Source organism: Lagenorhynchus albirostris, chromosome 21 (assembly GCF_949774975.1).
Source record: "Lagenorhynchus albirostris chromosome 21, mLagAlb1.1, whole genome shotgun sequence".
Taxonomy (NCBI): Eukaryota; Metazoa; Chordata; class Mammalia; order Artiodactyla; family Delphinidae; genus Lagenorhynchus; species Lagenorhynchus albirostris.
The window spans coordinates 28,522,366-28,546,167 of NC_083115.1; the positions used below are offsets into that span (position 1 = coordinate 28,522,366).

At 41.6% G+C, this 23,802-nt stretch overlaps 2 protein-coding genes across 4 annotated transcripts in view; one reads left to right on the forward strand and one right to left on the reverse strand.

Moving 5' to 3' along the window:
- The window catches only part of MCPH1 (microcephalin 1), a 226,189-nt gene that overhangs the window by 103,118 nt on the left and 99,269 nt on the right, over positions 1 to 23,802 (forward strand). The gene's annotated exons all lie outside the window — the stretch shown is intronic.
- ANGPT2 (angiopoietin 2) overlaps positions 1 to 23,802 on the reverse strand; it is a 56,298-nt gene that overhangs the window by 4,042 nt on the left and 28,454 nt on the right. The window contains exons 2-8 of one of the 3 annotated variants that reach the window (XM_060136232.1): positions 23,111 to 23,266; positions 19,823 to 19,944; positions 15,053 to 15,285; positions 12,996 to 13,126; positions 7,785 to 7,886; positions 7,065 to 7,231; positions 2,567 to 2,697 (exon numbers count right to left, since the gene is read on the reverse strand). In XM_060136232.1, coding sequence (XP_059992215.1) covers positions 2,567 to 2,697; positions 7,065 to 7,231; positions 7,785 to 7,886; positions 12,996 to 13,126; positions 15,053 to 15,285; positions 19,823 to 19,944; positions 23,111 to 23,266 — 1,042 coding nt within the window. The remainder of the gene's footprint in view (positions 1 to 2,566; positions 2,698 to 7,064; positions 7,232 to 7,784; positions 7,887 to 12,995; positions 13,127 to 15,052; positions 15,286 to 19,822; positions 19,945 to 23,110; positions 23,267 to 23,802) is intronic. The other 2 variants (XM_060136233.1, XM_060136234.1) reach the window with 2 other exon arrangements.

Below are 23,802 nucleotides of genomic sequence, written 5' to 3' on the forward strand. Positions count from 1 at the left end.
ACTGCTGGAGCCCACGTGCCTAGAGCCCGTGCTCCGCAACAAGAGAAGCCACCACAGTGAGAAGCCTGCGCACCACAACTAGAGAAAGCCCGCGCGCAGCAACGAAGACCCAACACAACCAAAAATCAATCAATCAATAAATTTATTAAAAAAAAAAAAGTCTTTTTGTTTCAAACGTAACCCCAAATTTTAAGTACTCAGTGGAGCTAGATAAAAAGGAAACGTTTAAGTCCCAGAGACAGAAAGGAAATGTAGAGCTATAGTGGTGTGTGCACTAAGGTAAAGTGGGGGACCTGGGAGGCCGCTGCATGGCACAGCGGCGGAGCAGTGGGCATCCACACCTACACCTGACGGACCAGGCTTGGGCTTTTAATACCCTTACCTAGAGGCCCTGGGTTTGGGAGGGGAAGGAATGCCCTCAGTCTACAAGCATTAATCCAGATAAATCTTTGCAAGATTGTGTTGGAAGGACACATACAGTATGATGCCATTTATATAAAATTTTAAAATACAGAAAAAAATAACTATTATCGATCTCTCCATACCTAGTAAAAGAAATCAATAATGTGAACGTTACAGGTATTGGTAGGGCATGTTTTATTTCTTTAAAAAGTATTCTGATGCAATTATTATATTATTTATACACTGAACTCTGATCACCAGTTATTACATCCAAGTGCCTAAATTGTTTCCTGATAGTAACAGCTCCATGACTTAGGTTGATGCAGATTAATGTTGATTTGATAAGACATTTGTGTGTGTGACTCATAAACCTTCAAAATATTCAAGAATATTGCAGATTTATAGATATGTCCATTCCAGAGCCTGTTGTCTGACTCAACTATAGAATTTACTGTCTATGCAAAAATCTAGCTGGTCATTATGCTGGTTTATCTGTGGTCCAGACCACGGCTGGGAATCTGACCTCTACAGTTGGGACCGCTCTGCTGTCTCTCTTGGGCTGCGTTTCTTCTCCCCGATCTCCTTTCCACTTCCACTCTCAGCCCTAAATCTTGATCTGAGTAAGTAAATATGTTGTTTCCTTGGTTATTAATGCACTGATACTCTCTTGAGTAGCTCTTGACATTCGGGTGGTCTGAAAACCGCCACCCTCTGCGTGGACATCTGGGCTCAGTGTGGGAATGACAGACAGGAAGCAGGATTCGGCGTGCTCCCTCCCCTCCCCGCCTCCCCTGGTTGGCTTCAAAAAGGATTACTGTGGTGGGATGGGAGAGACAGGCAGCTTTTACACAATCAGCATAATAGCTTTCTCTGGTGAAAAAATTACTGAAGTAAGTATGGCTAATAGGGAAGACCTAAGTTACCAACGTCTATTTATACATGAAATATATTCTCTAAGGAACCATAGGACTGATTTTCTTAATGGAGCCTAATTCTCTCAGTATCATTTTAAAGACTTGAAAATTACTGGGTTTCAAATTATTTTTGTAAATAAATCCTTCCTTTTGTCCGTAAATGATTCTTAACTGCAGTACAAACACGTGACAAGTTTAGACCCTTTACTTGTTTATGCAGTACCTCGTATTTATAAAATATACTGACTGCAGCTCTTTCCTCTGGTTTTCCTGGGTGAGTAATGAATGAATTTTTGGTGATACAATTCATGGTCTCTACAAATTAAACCCTGCCAATTTCCTGTTTGCCTCTGCATTTCGTCTGCGCTGTTGGCAGAATTTTTGTTGCTGATTTCAACCTTTCAGTGTTTTTAAGAACTAACTCCACAGCATTTGCCCGACTTTTTCCTGGTCTCAATCACAATTAACTGGTTTTAGTTATTCCACGTTTAAGATTTTAGGAATCAGAAGAGTAAGTTTTCTAACAGTTGGTTCCTGTCACTAAACTCTGAAATGTTTCTGAGAACTCATCTGGCCATTAAGTGACTGTTATATCACATTTGCTTATGGGTATGGTCTCTTTTTGTTTGTGTGTTGTTTTTAAGAGGTCTAACATGAAAGGTAGAAGGCAAGAAGAACCTGAAGATAAAGGCCTTAAAGTGGACAGTCATTCATTTGAATTTGATGCACAGAAAAGGAGCTTGGTTAACTACTTTCTGTGCATTATTAGTATTTGCTATACATTAATGAAATACTTTAAAAAAAAAGACAACTGAAAAATCCTTGTTGGAACAATAAATTATTAATTGGAAACATTTCTATACTGATGAATCTATGTCCCTGTTTCGGTAACCATTTTTAATTTTTAACCTTTTTAATAAAGCAAAATGGAATTAAACCATCGTGCCAACATCTGATACTCAGCACAAACTCCAGAGAGCTTGCTGAGTATCACACGGCCCCTCTCCTTGCCAGGGGTAGGTCCTGAGGAGACACAGTTGGCCTGCTGACAATTCTAGCTCAGTATCACATTCGTGTGTAAAACTCAACAGTCTGAAAAAGCGAAAAACAAATTTCCCTGTATTGAGCAAGTCTATTTATGAAATTGGGACATTGTCACCAATCACAGGTTGAAGTCCAAAGAGCCAACCTTTCCCTCTATGAAATCCTTTCTTGCCAATACAAATAGGAAGAGAGAAACGTCATCCCACCTCCTGTGAGCATTTGTGAACATTTGCAAATACATTTGTCGTTGTCTGCGTCCTTTGTGCTAAAATCATTTCCTGGTTGGCTTATGCTGCTTATTTTGCCGGCTGTCCCTGTGAGTCCTTTAAGGTGAATCCTGTAAGCATGCAAAGAAAAAAAAAAAAAGGCAAAACATAATTGGCTTGGGTGGTTGATTTATCATAGTGGAAAGTTTTTTACAACGAAGAATTTCATTCTACAGAAACACGTGCTATGCTGCTCAGTGCACTAGTGCATACTCTGGACAAAATGTTTTTGCGCTGGTATAAACAGGAACCAACTTATCATCAAATCCTTAGGCAAAGAGGAATGTTTTCATGAAGCCTTCAACGCATATCACTTGCACAGGCATCAGCGGGGACTTGGGGGCCCTGTCATTTATTTTCCTGCTGCTTTCAGGTAAACAGAAGAGGGGAAAATACATCGTGATGGGATCCTCTTTCCAAGTCTCCAGGCATCATCCATCTCTTGTAGAAATGAGAATCCAGGATGACTGGTGGGTGTGGGGAGGACAGCAGACAACAAGGGATGACCACTGAATGTGAAGTAGGAATCTAGAGAACTGTGTGGAAAAACAAATCCTTGTGGCTGCTTTGCCTTGTTTCTGAATAGTATTATAATAAACCTGCCAGACATTGAGAAAGAATAAGCGTACTATTAAGTTAGACCCTAGATAATAGCCCAGGCTTTCAGAAGATTGCAGAAGTCTGGCTCGCCCCAGCACTGTGCCTGCCAAGGAGGAGGGGAGAAGGGCAGGGGCAGGTCTGTGAGCCCGACTCCAGGAGAGCCCCAGGCAGACAGGCTCCGGAGCTCGGAGCAGGGTCCAGGGGACACGGGTGCCTGTGTCAAACTCCATGTCACAGTGTGGCGCTTGGAGCGTCGAGACCTGGGGCGTGAGGTCTCCCCATCCCAGGGACCCTCCTGCTGTACTTTAAGCGCCGCCGCCACCTCTCATCTCGGGAACACCTGCTCACATTTGCTAACAGCTATCTGGGAGGGAATAGGATTTCCTGGAATTCATGCTGGAGCAGAAGGTGGAGCTGAGAGGAAAGGTTCCCCAGGGGCGTGTCTCTAACCCGCCTGTGCCACTCACTGTCCCGGCCCGTGCATGGAATGCCCAGACCGGCCCCGAGAGGCAGGCGCCACCCCCCTCTTACACGTAAGATCGCTAAGGTTCGGTTCGGAGGTGGGAGCTCGTGCACAGCCACGTGCTGTAAGTGGTGGAGCTGGGACTGGCAGCAGCTGGGACTGCACCTCCGTTAGGGCTCCACGCTGCTGCGCCCCTTCACAGGGGCGCTTGGTTATCGAGGAGGCACTTGTGAAAAGGGGGGCATGGGGGCATATCCAATGAGTTCCATAAAGCGCTGGTCCTGAGTAACGTTTGTGTTGGTAACTCAGATTTTTGTTTGTAGTACTGTAGCTCTGGAAGCCTCATCACAGGCATTGATCGAATTTCTGAATTTCAGGGTTATCCTCATGCTTCAAAAATGACCCTGGGCCCTAGCACAGCCTCTGCATACCTGCTGCAAGGCCTTCCTGTAAGTTCTGCTCACCCTTGGGATTTTGAAACACTTTAATTTCTGTCCAGGCCCTTCTCATTAATCGTAGGTAGGGTTGAGATGAACTACTCCCCGTGCTTTTCCTCCTTTGAACTCTCCTGTCTCCTTTGAACAATCTCAGTTCTACTGGAACGCATTAAATTTCCCCAAAGCAAAAGAAGGGAGAATACTATGTTTTATGAGTCTCTGTGAGAAAAGTTGTATCTTTTTAGATCCTTCTGCCGTGTGGCCCATTGTTTTATTTTATTTTTTATTTTTATTTTGTGGCTGTGTTGGGTCTTCATTGCTGCGCGTGGGCTTTCTCTAGTTGCGCTGAGCGGGGGCTACTCTTGGTTGCAGTGCGTGGGCTTCTCATTGAGGTGGCTTCTCTTGTTGTGGAGCACGGGCTCTAGGTACGCAGGCTTCAGTAGTTGCAGCATGCAGGCTCAGTAGTTGTGGCACGTGGGCTCAGTAGTTGTGGCTCGTGGGCTCTAGAGCGCAGTCTCAGTAGTTGTGGCACACAGGTTCTAGGGAGCGTGGGTTTCAGTAGTTGTGGCTCGTGGGCTCTAGAGTGCAGTCTCAGTAGTTGTGGGGCACGGGCTTAGTCGCTCTGCAGCATGTGGGATCTTCCTGGACCAGGGATCGAACCCGTGTCCCCTGCACTGTCAGGCGGATTCTTAACCACTGTGCCACCAGGGGAGTCTGGCCCATTGTTTTAAAGTTGCCTTCTTGTAAAATTTGATTGTTAAGAATAGCCACGTTCTTGAAATTACTTTAAATTGGTACCCATTGCTTTTACATCACAGTAGAGTGAAAGGAGAGGTAATGCCAATATTTAATAATTAAATCTCAGTGTTTGTATAGAATTGCAAGAATGTTTGTGAAAAGTGACCAATTCTTAAGGTTTAATATACAAGTAGTTTTTAGTTTTAGTAAAAATAATCATACTCTATTGATGCATTTATCCCTTCTTGTAACGTGTATTTTTTCAGTTTTCCTACATTTGGGAAAAAATTCCTTTAGTGAGAAACAACTTAGCTGCTACATACAATTGGCATTCTGAAACATCTGTAGTTATTGTTTTAGTCACATCCCAGTTTTCTTATCACATTGACATGTTTTATTAGGATAATAATTTTTTCAGTGTAGTATCTGTTTTATACTGCCAAGTAAATTAAACTGAGCTTTAAACAACTGTGTGCTTTTTAAAATGGCATATCCAAAAATTGATTGCATTGCTAAAGGAAATATCTGTTAAGGACGATCGCTGTTTAAAATATTTTTATAATGTCAGCATACAAGGGTAATGACCCATATTGTAAAATCTTCTTATATAAACAGTCTAATCCTTAATTTTTGTGTGTGCTTTTTTTTTTTTTAATTCCTGTGTTGTAGATTCCTAACTGTTGCCAGTTGAAAAAATATTTAGCTTGGAGGTCAAACAATGACCAACCACTCATGTCTAAAAATTCATTGAAGTTTTGATCTGTGGAGTCAACTTTGGGCTGCAGTGAGGCCCCAACACCTATCTCTTCATTCATCTGAGTTCCCGTCCACCCTGGACAGCCGGCTCTTTCTGTAATGAGAGCTGATGTGCTGTTTCACTGACTTCTTAAAAGTCATGTCGAAGCTTGTCGTACATTATCTGTTTTCAAAACATGCTTCCGAATTTTTGGTCCACTGTTTATAAAGCAGGACACTGGACATTGTGCAGTTCTCAGGTGGCTGTCAGCAAGCTGGCTTTCGGCCTGTTTTTTCGTGCTGTCCATCGCGCGCCTCCCCAAGGAAGCCAGCTCAAGGATTTCGAAATTGTGGGTTGTTCCCAAACTACTCAGATCTTGGAATTTCTGTTGAGCAGAGGGTCTGAGTCGGGCATCAGTGGGATTTAGACGGGACGGCAGGCCAGTTGACGCCTGTCTCCTGTGACGTTCCCATGGAACTTCGCTTGTTTATTTCTGACTTCAGAGTTGGTGTTTCATAACGTGTGCTCCATGATCACCAAAACCCCCAAACACCACCAGTCCGAGCCCTCTAGACTCCCTCAGGGTGTGTTGGTGCCTGAACCCTTGTGTTGTGCCTTCTCAGACCAATTCCCGTGTGGCCACCAGGCCCCCCATCGCCCTGCTCTGCGCCGCCGCCGACACGCACGTCTGAGCCCCTCTCCCTGTAAAGCACAGGTGCACGTGCCTACTGCCCTTGCCTGGCACAGCAGGTTGTAGAGATCCCTTTGCTCTGTCTCTACTCTCTGGGCGCTTTAGAGCCAAAGAGTAAAGTCCCAGTCAAAATTGCCTGTGCTTTTCTTGGAACATTCAAGATTAGCTGTGTCCAGTGGGTGGGAGGAGGTAGGTAAATACTGAGGCAGTGCTGTGAATCAGATGATCTTCCTATAGCAGAGGGCAGAGGGTCTGGCTACCTACTGCCCACCTAATCCTTCCTCTTTTGAACTTCGCAACTCATCCTGACTTTGGGATGGAACATAACAGTTGAATATGTCTAAACTTCAAAAAGATAGATTTAACTTTTAAAACCTTCTGGAAGAAAACAGTATAGTCATGGGTATACATCTGTTGTGGTATTGGCATGGCATTTTATAGGGACACAACATTCACCTGTTCTACAAACAGTTGTTAAAGACCCATTATCTGCCACACAGGGTTCACCTGTGCCCTGAGGCTACACAGCAAACACAACAGGCAAAATTCTGTCCTCATGAAGCCTTCCTTACATTGTTGAAATTAAAGTTCGAATGTTGAAACTAGAGCAACTTACCTAAAGGCGGCAAAGAGCTCTAAGAAACAAGATGTTTTTCCCCCTTAAGGTAGCCTATGAGTAATTTAGATTCTGGTTAATACAATGGGGTTCTGACTTTCTGGAGTCATCACCCAGCAAGTCCTTTAACTTTTTCAGTGACATATAATTTCCTTACCTGTAATTGAGTTCTTCGCTTGAGAGATAGAAATGGTCGTACAACGAGTAAGCCTCATTCCCTTCCCAGTCTTTCAGGTGTATTTTAAGCACGTAGCGTTTCTGATTAGTCACTTGTGAAACAAACTCATTTCCCAGCCAGTGTTCGCCTGAAGGGTTCCCAAATCCCTGAAATCGAAGTTGTAAAATTCACTTACTTCATTTATTTTTTCTTCATGTATTTGAAATCAATAGTCCATCAACTTAACACGGAATAACCATTCAATATTCAACAGAAATCCCTTCCCGTACCGTGAAACTTTGGGGTCTTCCATATAAGAAAGATTTTTAAAAGGTCAGTTTTAGGAAACTAAGCTGTTACCAGAAGGAAATTAGTATTGGGATAATTAGAACGACTTGGGGAACCACCAATATCATAAACATCTCAGTTTACAGACGTGTGAAACACGATGAAACAGTTTACCAAAAAATGCTGAACCCACCATTAAAAATAAGCTTAACTTTCGCATGCCTTTGTTTTGATATATAGTTTACATTACATTGGCAGCAGGACCATTCTTTAACGGGGAGACTGAAACACCAGTTAAAAAGAACCCTTTGGTTAAAAAAAATGATCAAAAGTCATTGGTTAGTTTTAGATTTGTGGTAAAGTTCCTGCACATTCTCAAAGTTAGTTTTCGCAAAGAAAATTATTTTCAGATGGTTTAAAGAGTATTCATACCACTTTATATTCTTTCCAAGTCCTCTGAAAATCAACACTGCCATCTTCACGTCGCTGAATAATTGTCCACCCACCTCCAGCTGTTTCCATGTCACAGTAAGCCTGCAAACAGGAACGCACAATTACTGCCTGGGAAATGTGCGTGACTTGGGTCTTTGTCTTAAATAACAGAAACGAGATGAACGGAGATACTTATAATAAGACCAGGGCTGATGGGGTTCTCTGCGGTAAATCTTGTGGTCTTCCAAGAGGCAGAGGATTTTAAAGAAATTGAAAACCATGAATTTAAAATGACGATGAAAAATAAACAGTAATATAACATGATGTGTCGATGAAACTAGGACCTTGTCATCATCTGTTCTAGGCTAAAGACCCACCCCGATAGCTGACCCTGAGATCGCTGTTCCTTAGAGATTCGTTGGGAATGGGACGTGTTGGCAGATTGGCCCCAAACCTCTCATCTCCAGCCTGTAGAAATCCATCGCCTCGTGTTCACAGCCCTGAAAACCTTTATGATGGTTGCCAGTCCCGACTGACTCTCCAGAGAGTGGTGTAAAAGGGAGACTCTTGCCTTGTGGGGTTTCCAAGACTCCTGTGATGCCATGGGGCTGTTCGGCTTCCTCCATGTGTGGGATCAAAGTCAGGTTTCCTGGTTCATCCCTCAGAACAAGGGACCGGGGGCTCCCGTGTACCTGCTGTGTGTGTGTGACCTGAGGGGCCTGGCAGCTCCACCCCACAGACCCTGACTTCATGCTTCTCTGCACTTTGCTCACTGCCCCTGTTACTTCTCTTCCCAGCTCTTTTGATTTCTGCTTTTAAACGGGCTTGGTGGGTTTAAACTTTGTTCGCTACACAGGATTCTTCCTTGGGCTAGGAGCATGCATGCTCAATTTCAACTCAGCTGGAGTTTTATTATGAAATTAAAAACCCCCGAAAATAAGATTACACAAATAGTTTTAAATAATGAGATTATAGTAGAACGAAGGCGTTTTCCAAAAAGTTAAGATGAATTTCCTTACAGGTTACAAGGTAGTAAATGTGAAAGTTAAGGTTCAAAAGCAATTAGCAGTATTCTTCCTTTGTTGTCTTCCATGGTCTTTGGGGGGAAGAATGGAGATAATTTTGGCAGAGTAAGTTTACACGTCAACTGTACTGCATTTGTGAGCCGAAATCCTGGAGAATGGGGGCTGAAGGAGAACCCAGAGTGCACCTGGACCCGCCCTTTCATTGTAAGCGCTTGTTGGCCATCCTGTTTCGAGCGGAACCAAGAGCGGCAGCTGGAACCCAGCACTGCTTCTCCTGTTGTGCGCTCTCCGCCACCATTCCAGACTCTCTCCAGGATGGACGCTCGGCCCGTCATCGCTTCCCCAGTCACCCTCATGTTTCGAAACGTGTTGCATGAAAGAAGATTATATTTATCAAGAATAAGATGATTTCCCCATTTTAAATTAATCAGCCATATGAAATCGATCTGCTTAATATAACCCCTTATTATCTCTCTGTGTTGACGTTATTATTATTATTAATTATGGTTGTTATCATTGCTACGCATCACTCTGTTCCAAGCACCAGGCTAGGTACTTTCCGTATATTATCTGTAATCTCATGGCAACTCTGCTGTGATACTATCATTCTGCATGTTTGAAAGGAGAAAAGATTTGGTAAAGTTAGGTTAATTTGATCAGAGTCATTCAGCTATTAAGTAGCATATAGGATTTGAATAAGGTCTCTTTAATTTCCTAATTCTGTGATGTGTTTTCTACTCCCCCATGCTTCTGAAAACAGAGAAACCTGACTGTTTTGTTAATAGGTCAGAAGGCCCTCCATGCAGCTCCACGTTGAAATCAGTTCATGAATAATACTGCCTCTCACTCGCCTCTGGTCCACAAGATGGTCCGTACTGCTCACTTCTGTCAACGTGTCTAGTAAACTAGCTGAATAAGCTCCATTGATCTGAGCAGTCCTGTGCACACATGTTAGCGCCCCTGTGTCCTAAAAGGCGTGCTAGCGGGTAAAAGGACGGCACACTGTTCTCAGGGAGCCTGTCCTCATTCTAATACTTGCTTCTTCAGTGTCAGAATCACCCTGATGCAGTTGCTGATATTTAAATCAGAGAACAAGTCCATCTTGTTGTGCAAATCAGTGAAGACCAAGAGCTGGGGTCTGAGCCATACTATCCTCTCACCCCATTAGGGACAATGACGGGATCATGGGAACGTTTTCTTAATATTACTTTGTCCAGCTTAAGAAAAAGAACAGAGCATTTATAAACACCGAAGTATCATGGTTAGTTGGCTCATGAGGCTTCCGGAGCAAGATAGTGTTCAAGTAGAGTTCTCCACGTAGCCAGAAGGTACAGATGAAAATGATGAAGTAGATTATATCAGGGTCGGAAAAGCATAAGTCCTCAGATAATGCCCATGACCTCACTGCTAAGTTACAGCAAACCCGAGGGCGGTTAATACTTTTGATGAGCACACCATGGTGTGGTCCAGGGACCTGATATCTCGCTCTAAAGCTTGATTTCTTTCAGCAAATAGCGCTTGATTTAAATGTTATGCTTCGGCTCTGAGGCCATGGTGACTAAGTGATTAAAGAGCAAAGAGATCGACATTAGGCGTCAGGTATCCTGGGAAATGTAGGGAAGGAAGCTCTTATGTCTCTAACTAGCAAAAATGTAACCCTAATGCTTCTGATAAATGCCATCTTGCAATGCCTACCTTGTACAAAAACCTAATGAATTCTTCAAAAATAAGGTTGAAATGATATTTAGGCCTCTTTGGGAAAGATCTGCGCAGAGATCTGTTGAACATTCTTTCCTTGAATTAGATGAAGCAGGCCAAGCTCGGGTGCCCTGGCCCACAGAGAGGTTGTCTCACAGTCCTTGCGTGTTGAATGGATGGCAAGCACCGAGCCCTGTCCTGGGTGCTCCTCTCCATCATCACCCCGAAACCGCTCTCTAAGACAGGGGACATCGTGTCACGTCGCAGATCAGGAAACGGGAGCCTCACGCAGGTTCAGTGACTTGCTGAGAGGCACACGTTTGCAGTCAGAATTTACACCCAAATCTATCGGCCTTCCTCAGATTGAATTATGGAGTCTGAAGTCTGGAAGGGAATCCAGAGGTGACTCATCTGGACCATATATTTTAGAGATGAAAACACTGAGGCTTCAAAGATTGCTGTTCCCGGCTGTGTCAATGAGCTGTTTTCACTGCATACGTGTAAAAGGCATATATAAATCCTAATGTTTCCAGCCGTGGCCTGAGACCACATCACCCCAGAGCTGTATATCTTCTTCTCCCGGCAGTGAGGTCTTTGGGGTTGGTACGGCGAGCTGGGGCAGGGACACGCACTGAGGCAGGAAACATTACACAGTCCCTCTGGGTCTGCATCAGGGAGCAGCCCACTCTACTCTCCATTCTCCTGCTCAGGTCACTTCTGTCCCCTTACCTCCAGACCCAGAACAGACCGACATCTGGTGACAGACAACAGCGTCCAAAGAGCTGGCATGAGAACCAGATAGCACAGGGGACTGCAGGGCTTAGTATAGAGTCTGCTCATTACTTTTTCATCTGCAACAGAATATTTGGGTTTTTTCTCCCCTTAATACACTACTTTTAGGGTGCTAGGGACATTAACTGATTTTCAAGGTTGATTTAAAGCAGCACGAATGAATTCGAAAGATTTCTTTGGAAAGTCTTACCGTGAATAATAGCACAAGAATATTGTGCTATTATTCAAGATAAATCGAATATTTATCTCTTAAATTCAAAATCAAGTGTATGTGACTGTTTGAAATTCCACATCTTTAAGCCCTTGTTTGTATTTTTAAAGTGTTTTCCTTTATGACCATGTTAAATACTGAGGATAACCCTGAGTTCAAAGAGATGATACTTTCAGGAGCCTTTGAAGTCTCCATTTTGATGCAGCGTCAAGTGCCTTTTCTGTAAGTGTTTCTGTTCATTCAATGTGTAGCTGCCTTTACAGTTAGACGTAAACATACTTATAGGCATTTAGCATATACAGTCATCCCAGAGTTCTGTAACACTTCACACTGATTCTCATGTATGTTGTTTTACCTTATCAAAGCCACATTGAAATACTCCCCGGGGAAGTGACTTTTTTTTTTTCTCATCTAAAGCTTAACATCTCCCAAAGCAAGTTTTCCAGAATATCCAAGAAAAACCGAGTTAAGCTGTACACTGGCTTCTCCTGATGGTAAATTCTGATTCTTGGTTCACTTACGAGCTTCCACCTTGAAGTAAACTATGGGTACTTGGAAAGAAAAAGACCTGCTCTCGTTGATGGTGTGAGTTAAGTCTTCCAGCCCATCAGATGGGGGTATGAATGGCCCACCCAGGGAAGCCTTGAGCCCCCTGCAGCAAGTCCAAAGGGTCGGAACTGTCTCCATAACCATGTCCTTGGCCTTTGGGGCTGTGACAGCATTTGCACTGATGGTACAAAAGCACTAGTGGGTGAAACTGCCAGTGCCCTGGAATGAACTAACTAGTGCAGAGCACGCCGGAGTCACTGTGTTCCTCGGTCACACACTCGCTGTTTGGGGGGAAAAAGCCAAGTTCACTTCAGGATGTCTCTGACAAAGCAGTAAAAAAAGTATTAATCTTATTAAACCTCTACTGCTGCGGGCACGTCTTTTTATCTTCTGTTTGATGCAGTGGAAGTGAGTATAAATCACTTCTGCACATCAAGGTGCCATGGCTGTCTCAAAGAGAAATTTTGTGTGACTGGTTCAGTTGCAAGTTGAACAAGCCTTTTGTTTTTTGGATGGAATACGATTGCTGCTTGAAGTAACGATTGAAACATAAACTATGGGTATTCGAACTCTGGTAGTTTGGAAGACATTTTCTTTAAAGTTAATGATGCGAGTCTGACACTTCAAGGCAGACAGCTGACACTCTGCATGACTAAGCCAAATGCAAGGAGACGACAAGTAGATTATCTTATATATTAGGTAGACACATAAAATAAGATGGATATTTCTACATCGTTCATGTGCATCGTCAGTGTTCTGTGCCCAGTGGCTGGGCTCGGAGCCCTTGGTGAGACCTTTCCGTGTGTCAGTGTTCCTTGCTTTGCTCTGAGTGGAGCTGGGATGCATCCGGGGTGTGTGAACTACGTCTGCAGTTGCTCCACTTCTAAAACGACTTGCTTCAAGCCAGGGAGGTGAAAATGGGAGACAATGCCTTACCTTGATCTCCTCTGTGGAGTTAGGGAACGTCAGTGTGTAGATGCCACTGGTGGTCAGTCCTGATTTGAATGCTTCCGCGCAATCTCTGAAGATGATTTGTTCTTCCTTAGCAATGAGGGAGTGCTTAGCTGCTTTTTAAAAATAGGAAAGCTTTTAAAAGGAGTTCGTGAAAAGATAAAAGTATGTTATTTCAAGATGCACTCATTTGCTAAGTTTTATTACATTTGGATTCTTACAATAAGTAAAAGGGAGATGCTAGTATTTTAGCCTTTCAGAAGTTACTCCTTCAGCCTATTTCATGTTAACTCTCAAAGATGGTTACCAATAATCCATACTTCCTTTTTCTTCTCATCAACTATATGTAATGCAAGTACTTCACACTCAGCCTTAATAAACTATTACTTTTAAAAAAATCTTCCATCTTGAGTAGAATCAGATAAAGTTATTACAGAAGAATAAAAAAGAATGTACCTAAAAATAAAGTTGGCTCTACAGTGGCTGCATCCACAGCCCATTGGCCATGTCCTATCTAGGCAGTGCTGTGGATTGTTTTCCTTCCTTTCTGTTTATCTGAGGCCAAGTCTTTATACGTTTCTTTAGACCATTGGGTGAAGACATTTAGTAATCTTTGGATTTTTAGCAACCGTCTCATGAAAACTTGCGTTAAAGAGGAACCTAACATTTATTTATCTGCGTCTTTGAAATTCTTCCTTTTAAGTCTGAAAAGTCTAGGACTATGAAATTCTTTCAAATTTTTATTCTGCTCTCAACGTTTAGACTTTCCAGTCCCTCTTTTGCCACATTGAAAAAGTGTTTGTGTGTATGTATTCTTGCAGGTGTGTATTTGTACGTCATTCTAGAGACGGACGAAAGCCTAGGTGTCTGGACCGGGTGGCGAGGGCAGGCATCACAGGTGGAGGCTCCCGTCTGCACACCAGCTGGAAGCACACGGCACAGACGAAGGCTGTCCTGCTGCTCTTTCACCTGTGCTCGTTTGTTCTGCCAGGGTCTGAGCTACGTGACTTTCTCTACTTTGGCTCATCCCAGCTAATACCTCACACTGTCTTGGTCCCACCAGACATCAGATAGTTGTCTTTTCCTTTTCTCTGAATGTGAGAAAAATATATGATTTTTTTTTAATTATAAGAGAGTGAAAGTCTAGTTGGAAGGCACATGCTGCAAGCTGGCCACCTGGTGTGAAACCTGCCCCTTAGCACAAGGTTGTGCTACTGTTTTTGTTTGTTTGCGTCCTTGTTTAAGTAGAGACCTTGCGTAAATGTTTCTGTAGTTAAAGTGGGGATAGCTGTATGAGTCAAGGAAAATGTGAGAACATATTTTTTATGGAGGTGAAGAGGGTCTCTACATGAATCATATGTAAAGCGCATCTGTGTCAGAAGAATACAGTTGAAAGGACACTGAAACAGACCGTAGCAAGAACTAGACCCAATGTTTAAGAAAAAAAAAAACTTAAAAATACCACACAGGTTGTGTATCATGTCTCTAATTAACGACTGAAGATGCATCCCTTCTTCCCTCTAATATCGAAGAGAAGTTGAAAGGTCAAAAAGGAATAAGGAAGGCAAGATGTAGTTAAGGATGTGGTGAGAGAAGGAAACTGGCATTTCTTGGGTACCAATCTTATGCCAGTTACTGCAAATACTGATATTATCTCATTTAATCTTCACAACAACCCTACGGGCCTAGGATTGTTTCTCCCTCTTAAAAAATAAAAAATGTCCACTATGGTTTAGTAACTTACCCAGCCCCAAACATCTAGTTAGCAATGGAACTAACTAAGAGTAGACTCTCTGAGCCCATGAACAAAAAAGTATGTTTGGGTTGGTTTGCCTCATAATAATTAGTATAAATATATATTCCCCTTCCCCTCTTCCTCCTTTTTAATCGATTCCATATTGAGACTCTATAAAGCATTCATATGAAATATTAAGAGAAGTGTGCTTTTTCTGAAAGGTGAGAGTCTTTTTTAGAATTTTGAAAGGTTCGTCGACAACTGGCAGATAAAACTGAAGAAAAACTAGTATGTAAACTTTACTTACAGTTTGATGTCGATATCATAGTCAGTAAATTATGAACAGTCTCCATCAGGTCGTGTTGCTGCTTTTGGAGAACTGAGTTGTTCACCGTGGCCGTCACCAGTTGTTTTTCTAGCTCTTCAATGATGGAATTTTGCTTGGATACCAACACCTGGAGCTGATCTTTCTCTTCTTTGATTGACCGAAGTTGAACTATGTGTTTGTCTTCCATGTCTAGAACTTTCTTTTCCAGGAAACTTGTAAAGGGAAATAATTGTTAGTTAGTGAAGGGTTTTCTGATCACCATCAAAGCCAAGTGCTTTGTAAACAGCTAATCAGTTTCATAATCCTTATACAATCGTTCATATTTATTGGATTTCTGCTTCTCCAGGGCACTTTGTTAAGGTGTTAAAGGAGTTATAAAGTAACAAGATGTTGCCACGGCCCTGAAGAAGCTCTCAAACTTGCTGAGATCAGATAGAGGACATAGATATGACATGAGGAGAAAATGTAAGGTTCATAACTAGAAGTTACCACATGCAGTGCACTTGAAGACCGTGGTTCCGCTGAAGAGGAATGACAGTGGACAAAGGACAATGACAAGGTGCCCTTGGTTTGGGAACACCTGTGCGTCAGTGGGGAGAGCCCCAGGCTGAGAACCTTGCCTCTGCACGTGACCCCTGGGTTACCTGGGGCAGACCATCCCCCCCTTGGATCTCAGGTGTATATCTATCTAAGGGAAAGTCCACCTACAGAAGTAAATCGCTATCCACAGTGAAGGCGTTAGATTAGATGGTGCTCTCTGAGACCCCTTCTAGTTCAAATAATCCATGGGTCTATTGTTCCTTTTTGGGGGCAGTAACATTTTCTGAACCTTTAACCCTGGAAACAACATTCCTCAGCCAAGGGACAGACTACCCGTTACAGGTCTCACCTATGAGCATTAACAGTCAGTATGAGTCAGTATTATTATCAGAAATACAGTTGCAGCTCTTAAATTTATCCCATCCAATAGTCATTGTAAACCAGTGTGTGACAATAAGTATACTGTCAAAGTACCAAGTCAAGAAATAATCCGTTACCGTGATGCAGACATTTGCTTTCGACTTTCATCAGTTGCACCATATCCATTTTTTCAACTATTATTTCTTAATATTTTTACTGATATCAGCTAACTTATTTTTTTTAACTTGTGTATCACTTTCATTGATCTAAAAAGCAAGATGACTTACCGTAAGCAGAAGGTAACCTAAAAATAAATGCATAATTTTTTTCTTTTCTACCTAAAATCATTTCTAGGACCATCAGCGTACAGGCAATAGGAAGTACTCCTACAGTGCTTCACCTAGACCATTAACATAAAATGTATGGACATTTTAAAATCACTCATGTATACTGCCTTCAAAGTGATCTTGCTGAAATTTGTTATCCAGCCAATCTTTTGTTGTCTTTAATATTCTATGAAGAGGCATAAAAGAAAGATGTGATGATCACACGGTCCAGAGTGTGAATGAGAGTGTGAATACTGTGGGATGGATATGAAAAAAAAAAAAAATTTGTTTCTTTCTCCCAAACCTCTACCAGTAGAATCCAGAGGTCAGTCACATCCTAATCGAAAAGATTTAATCTTAAGGTTAAATACGAGCAGGTACTGAAGAGGTGAGCCCGGCATCGGGTCATCCCAGACCAGGCTGGTCATAAGCAGCACCGTGTATCGTTGCGTTTAAGGCTGTAAAGAGTCTCAGAGATCGGATTTCAGAGCAGCATTTTGCAAAATGCTCATCTGGACCTGTTACTGGCTTGTGTGATCAATTTAGTGGGTTGCAATAAGCTTTTCTTTTTTTTTAATAAAAGGAAATTAAATAAACGGGATAAAACAGATGAGAATAGAGCATAAACTCATAGCAAGAACTTTGTGCAGCGCAGCAAATGCCACGGTCAGTGTTGACGGGTGATGGGAGGAGGGTGGGGCAGGGTGGAGAATGCCTGCATTGCCTGACACTTTGCTTTTTAGCATCTTATTTGAATTTCTGATACAGGATGATCAATTTGATCATCACCATAACAGTTGGACTTAGGTACAGCTTAACTTTATATTAACATAATTCATGGTCTGTTGAGAAATGTGGGGAAATATCCTTGTTGGTGGAAACATCAAGGCTGAATCATGTTTCTCTTATGAGTTTTTATTGCCTCTCTTCAGAAGGGGACAGTATCAATGACAACATTTTTCCATAACAGTAATCATATAACAATATCACAATTTAACTGAACTGGTACAAGTAACCCCTAAATCAATCACTTATTTTAGAAGGAAAAAAAAAGGATGATAAGATGAAAAGGGCATAGTAATTTTCAACTTCAGCTGGTGAATCAAAAAGTGTTATAGTGGCTCTAATAAGTATAAGTATAAGTATAAGTTATAGTGACTCTAATAAGTACTTTGACTTCATTGGAAATTTCCATGAAGAAGACAATTGTACATTGGGGGAATTATTGAAGATAATTTAAAATGTGGTTTGTCAAACGTGCAACACATTCACTTTTTTTTTTTTTTTTTTTGCGGTACGCGGGCCTCTCACTGTTGCGGCCTCTCCCGTCACGGAGCACAGGCTCCGGACGCGCAGGCCCAGTGGCCATGGCTCACGGGCCCAGCTGCTCCGCGGCATATGGGATCTTCCCGGACCAGGGCACGAACCTGTGTCCCCTGCATCGGCAGGCGGACTCTCAACCACTGCGCCACCAGGGAAGCCCACATTCACATATTTTTGTAATGTTGTTCCTGCAGATGAAGTCTTAGGCTAGTCAAAATTTAAGGCACCTGAAAACAGCATGCCAAACTCACTGAAAGATGTAGAATCATCAACACAATTTTCTTATTTGTATTTACTAACAGTTGTTGATGAAAAAACCATTATCATTGCCATTTCATTTCATATTTGTGACAAAAGAGAGCGTGATTTCTGCAGCTGCTAAAATGATTATTCTTCCTGCAGGTATAGATTTAGATTTGTTACGTATGGTTTTTATAAGTCAGCTGATAAAAGCTACGCCTTTCAGTGTCCGCACTATGGCAGGTTATTCAGAAACAGTTCTTATGCAACTCCAGTCTGAGTTAGATGTCTGCTGTCCAAGTTGTGGTGCTCTGGTGCTGCAAGTCATGTAGGATTTTCGTTTGTTAGAGATGTTTATTCGACAAGGTAGTTTTACGGAGAAAATGTTGGGATGTTCAAATATAATTTCATATAAAAATGGAGTGAAATTATTGGAAAAGCACATTACTGGTCAAATGTCAATTAACCTGGGAAAAATTGTGAAGGATTAAGGAGAAAAAAATGTGAAGGATCATTTAAGCAAGAATTATCAGAAAACACAGCAGATTTCTGTGTGGTTGCAATCACTATTTTGTACATTGTAAAGCTTTAACATACAAAGGAATTTCATCAAATCGTGGATGATCAAAAAACGTAGTGAAAGTTGTCAGTTGTTTTTCACAGCAATTCAAGTTGACTTTGTATAGGAAAGTTTGCACCTTGTGGTAAATGAAAATATTAAGCAGTGTGTCTTGATTTGGGAATAAGATGCACACTTTTATAGGCAAAGGGCAATACAATTTGACAAAAATTTACAAAGATGGTGCCTGGGTAACGTAACTGACGTGTGTAAGTGATCATTTCAGCATCCTTGCGTACTAAATTAGAAAACTAAGGTGGGGACCGTGTCCAGTACCAGGGCGTCCAGCATTACTGCAGCCCACTCAAAAGAACATTAAATAAGGCCATTTTAACAACATGAAACTGGAGAGACTGTTATGTCTCAATTATTGGTCTCAGATTTTATTTACTACTTTGCAGAAGACAAAAATTTGAAACATTAAAATATTTGGAATAAAAATCTACTTGCTTTTCAAAACCCTAAATCAATAATGAGTCCAAATTGTTACTCAAAGAACAGAAGAATTGTTTCAGCTTAGTTCTTGATTAACAGGAAAGAATGATTATAAGACAATAAGCTTACAGTCATTTTTGGTTAAGAATAAAGAATTATTTAATTGTGAATTAGAGTGTGTTGTTGTCTGACCATCCTCCATGTCATGTGTACATATCCCGATTAGAAACAAGGAGGTAAGCACACCTGGAACGTGAATAGAATTATCCTCATATGTCCCCTCCTGGAATAAACCTATGAAAACCATCCCCACTGGTCATCCATAATCTTAGTTTTTGTATTGGTTTTCTTGGGATTTTTAAAATATTTATTTAGATATTAATATAACCATATTTAGTATTAACTTTTGTTTTTACTTTATCATATGCTTTAAGAGTAAATACTGCATCATGAAATGTGCATTGGTTTACAATAAAGTGTAGTTTTCCTGCTGTAGACCGTTTTGCATTGGGATAAACTAAGTCCTCAGAGGCAAAGAACTTGGCAAAGTTAATATCAAAATGCCCCAGCCAGTGTGACTTTTACTGCACAACCCTGGCAGTAGTTTTCCATAGATTCATGCATAATATGGAGGTAGAATTCGGAGGATTAGTGTAAGAGAATCTTTAAGGGGCCAGAGGATTAAAAAACAAAGTTGAAGTCTGTTTTAGAAGGTGATGCCCTTGCAGTATTTTTCTCCAAACCCTCTCCCTACCTTCCCCTCACAAGGTTTCTGATCCTTGTACTATACATTAAGAAATTCAGCATTTTGGAAGCCACGCTTATAATTAATAGTCATATGAAATAGGCTTTCATATCTAGAAAGTGTACAGTTCTGGATTATACATTTCTTTGTATTTTTATTACCTGTTCTTATCTTGCAGTTTGTTTATTTCACTGGTCTGATCCAAAATCTGTTTTTCCAATTTGTTTGTAGATAGGGAATGTTCCAGAAGCTGAAGTTCAAGTCTTGTTGTCTGATTTAATACCTAAATGTAACAAAATAAAATTCCTATTTATTATTTTTAATTAGACATAAAGTTACCTAAATTATAGGAAAACATAACTAAAATGTTACTTACTTACCCAAGCATCTTAATTTGGCATAATTTTCATTTTCAGAAAAGGCTTGTTGTGCTGGATTGCATCAGAGTGTGTTAAACATTTTTTTCATCATGTATTTTGGAAAGGGTTTAATAGTTCTGAACGATGGTGTTTGTGTCAAATAATGTTCATTTTCTTGTTCTGCCATGTTTTACCATTTCACACAGTGAGATAATTGAGAGTATAAAATGGTCATATTTAATATATCGGAAGTTGTTGATAAATGAAGAGAGGCTTTTCCTCTGTTCTCACATCTGCCAGTAGACAAAGTGTTCAGAAGTCACATACTTCCATTCTATAAGAACGTAGCTCATTTTTAGCCCAGCATTTCCTTGTTTGTATTCACTTGTTTAGTCTTTCTTTCTTCTTCCGCCCCCCCTTTTCCACTGCTCTTTTTCCTATTTTAAAAATCATGTAAACCCATCAGGAAACAAGAACATCAATATGAAGTAGGAGCTCAGTTTTGCTTTGTGGGCCTTTCTGACATAGACCACGTGCGGTATCTCTGTTCCCATTGTGTTCAAACAACTTAAAGAATGAATTCTTTCGCGTTTGGCTGCGTTCTAGCAGGAAGAGTCCATGACTCACATCCTCTGTATCATGGTTACTCAGGATGTGACATCATGTGTAAGTGTCAGGCAGAATTGTTGCCCAGAATGAGGGTCCTTGAAAGAAGCATTGTTTGCTCGGGGTCTGTGTCATTCGTGGAAGCGGCAGCCCAGCCCCACCGTGCAGGTTTAGGGACGGTCTGGTCCTTAGTCAAAGCTGGATGCCTTCATACCATGAACACTTCTGCGCATGAAAGAAGGCATTGGCCAACCTCAGGGTGTGATTTAATGTTAACACCCGGAATATAGATTTGCCCTACATCTTCTTTGGGCCCAAACATTCTGTGTTGGTTATTGATAGAAGGACCTGGAAACTTGGTCTTTTATTTAGCTCCTAAGAGCTATAAAATGAGTTCAGTGGGGGAGGGGTGGGAGGATGGCGTGTGGGTCCTGACCCACCCAGGACCAGTTGCGATGTTTTCCATCACTTTTCCGAAGGCCTCCAGCTACAGGTGACTCTAAGTTACCTAGGTCACATGGTTGTCTGTTCTCTCAGTTCTCAGGCCTCCAACCACCCCTCACAGTCTGGTTTAATAGTCTGACACCCTGACAAGCTGGAAGAATCTTCGTATCAGAAATTTTCATGTTTGGATTTAACCCGTTTCACAAAGTAACTACGCAGCAGATGCCTTAAGTAAGTTGGTACGTAATTCGGTCCCTTGATGTCCTTGCTTGGGCTCCGCTGTCTTAATGTGTTCAGTTGGACATTATAGGCTGTTTTCCTTCCAGCCATCTTCCTATGTTCCTGTAATCCTGGATCAGGTGATATCTAGTTTCACAATAGATTTTTTATATCATGTGACCCAACAAAACCTCATTAAATGCTAGTAAGCCTAACAACACAGGATGGCAAAGATTTACATCATTGCTCTGTATCTTATACTTTTTTATTTCTCTTATCTGAACCATAGGCAATGTTATACTTCCAGGACAACTTTTTGAAGGGCTTAATTGCTCATCAGTTTTACTACCCAAAGGTGGGATGTGACCTAAGCATTACTAATTTATTCTAACAATTGACAATGGATATATTGATACATTTACTTTTAGATTTTTGTGTCTTCTCCTTTTTGGATTTTATGACCTCTGGGGATTACAGTTTTCAGTACCTTGTGACCTGTTGTATAAGATATTTATATTCGTCCTAAACTGCTCTGATGTTATGGAAAGATGTGGTAAGCAAATAACTTCTTATTCTATATTCAGATAAAAATCTGTTATTCTCCTACCACCCGCCTGCTGTTCTCTCTACCTTATCCAGTAGTTCTCAGAGAGACAATGAAAGAATGCTGGTGCCCTTCTCAACGTGGGCTTATTACAGTTGGAAGGCTTATCGTTTCCCTTATTTCTTACCCCCTCCTGACTGATGTTTGGCATTTCTTGGTCTTTTAGCTTAAGTAGCACGTAAGAATAATATGTCATAGGGGTCGTTTACAGTTAAATCTACGTTGTTTTTTTTTGAGCATTATTTATAACTCAGGGTAGGAACATACTAACTTCAGAAGACTATAAAGAAGCTAGGGTTAGGACCCAGAAGGCCATTTCACCGATGACAAAGCTTGAACTTGAAGCATCTCCGTAAATCCCCCCAAGCAGCACTTTTTCCCCACCCGGACTCTTCTTATTGGGTCACGTATTGTTTGTCATTCAGCATGGCTCCAGATGAATTTTGTTTTAATGTTTTGCTGTTATTCTTCTGATATTTTCGTATTTCCTATTCTTCTTTCCTACTACTATTAATTGATAGCTCGTGGAATCTTAAAGCTAAAAGGGAACTTGGCAGTCAGTCACCTGGCCAGTCCCCCCATTTCACAGTCACAACCTCGGAGGCCAGGGAAAGCTAGTGCCTTGTTGAGATCCGTGCGTGCAGTTAATCATGGAACTCAAGGCTCTGGGCTGATGGCTAAACACTCTCTGTGCCTCAACCACTTCTTACTCTTCTCTTTGCTTCTCTCTCTATAAATTCACAGCACAGATTGTACAAACACACACCACAGATTGTTTTGGCAGTTCTGTGAGACTTAGCTTTCATCTTAACTCAAGAGTTAGGGTTAAGCACAAAGCTTCTAGCACTCTGCCTCAGTGCTTTTCGTGTCTCAGATGCACAAAAAAGCGAAGGGCTCAGAAATGGAAAGTTTATCTCAAGTCCAGAAAATACCAGTGAGGCAGAGGAACATCTCTCTCGTAGTCACGTGTGAATAACATGAAAATGGTTTGTACGTCCTCAGTAGAATAAAGGTAATGTAACTTCAGTAACAAAAATGAAAATATATTTCCTGATTTTAAATTTCTGTCTAGACACAAATTCTTAATTTCTCATCAATTCATCCTTTTTTCCGCTATCCTCGCGCTTCCTCTGCTTTTCCCTCGTTTCATTAGGTAACGATTTTGTGCTAGTATTTGTCTGGCTGGGCCATTCTCTGTTTCCTATTTCACTACTTACTTGGGCTTCAACATCAGTTAACTTCCGGGTCTGCTCTGCGGTTTGATTTAGCAGGTTGGTTCCTATTTCTATCATCACAGCGGTCTGGTTCTGCACTGCGTTCTGTTGTATCTCCACCATTTCTTTCTTCATGTTGTCCTGGATGTAATTCTCAAGCTAGAAAAGAACAAGTGTCAGGGAGACGGTCATGAGTCGAATGATCAGAAACCTTATTCCTAATTAGTTTCCCTTGTCTTTTAAAGCACCTCTTGGAAGGCTCGTGCCTTGCTCTGACTTTGCCATCTTGCTGGGTTTTTCTTATCACTAGCAGTAAAAGACAGTGTGATTTTATGTTGATTCAAAATCTGGCAGCCCAGTAACAGCATGTGTGGGAGACAGACGGTTTAGACAGCCCTAGAAGTGCACACAGGCAAGGGAGGTGGTCAAACCACAGCTCAGAGGTGGGCAGATGGCCGTGCCGTGCAGCAGGAAGGGCCACCAGGATTTCGCTGTGTTGCATCCACGTTACGCAGGAAATGAAAATCTGGTACAAAGAAGCATCACTATTTCTACCACTTTCTAGACTTGCGGTTTCTCAAAATACGGGCTTCAGAAGACTCTCTAAGATAGAGTACGAGGAGGGATGCACCTTTGGATTTTCCCTGTAACTCAGGGCCACATTCTGCAGCGACCACCCCCCTACCTTCCCTCTT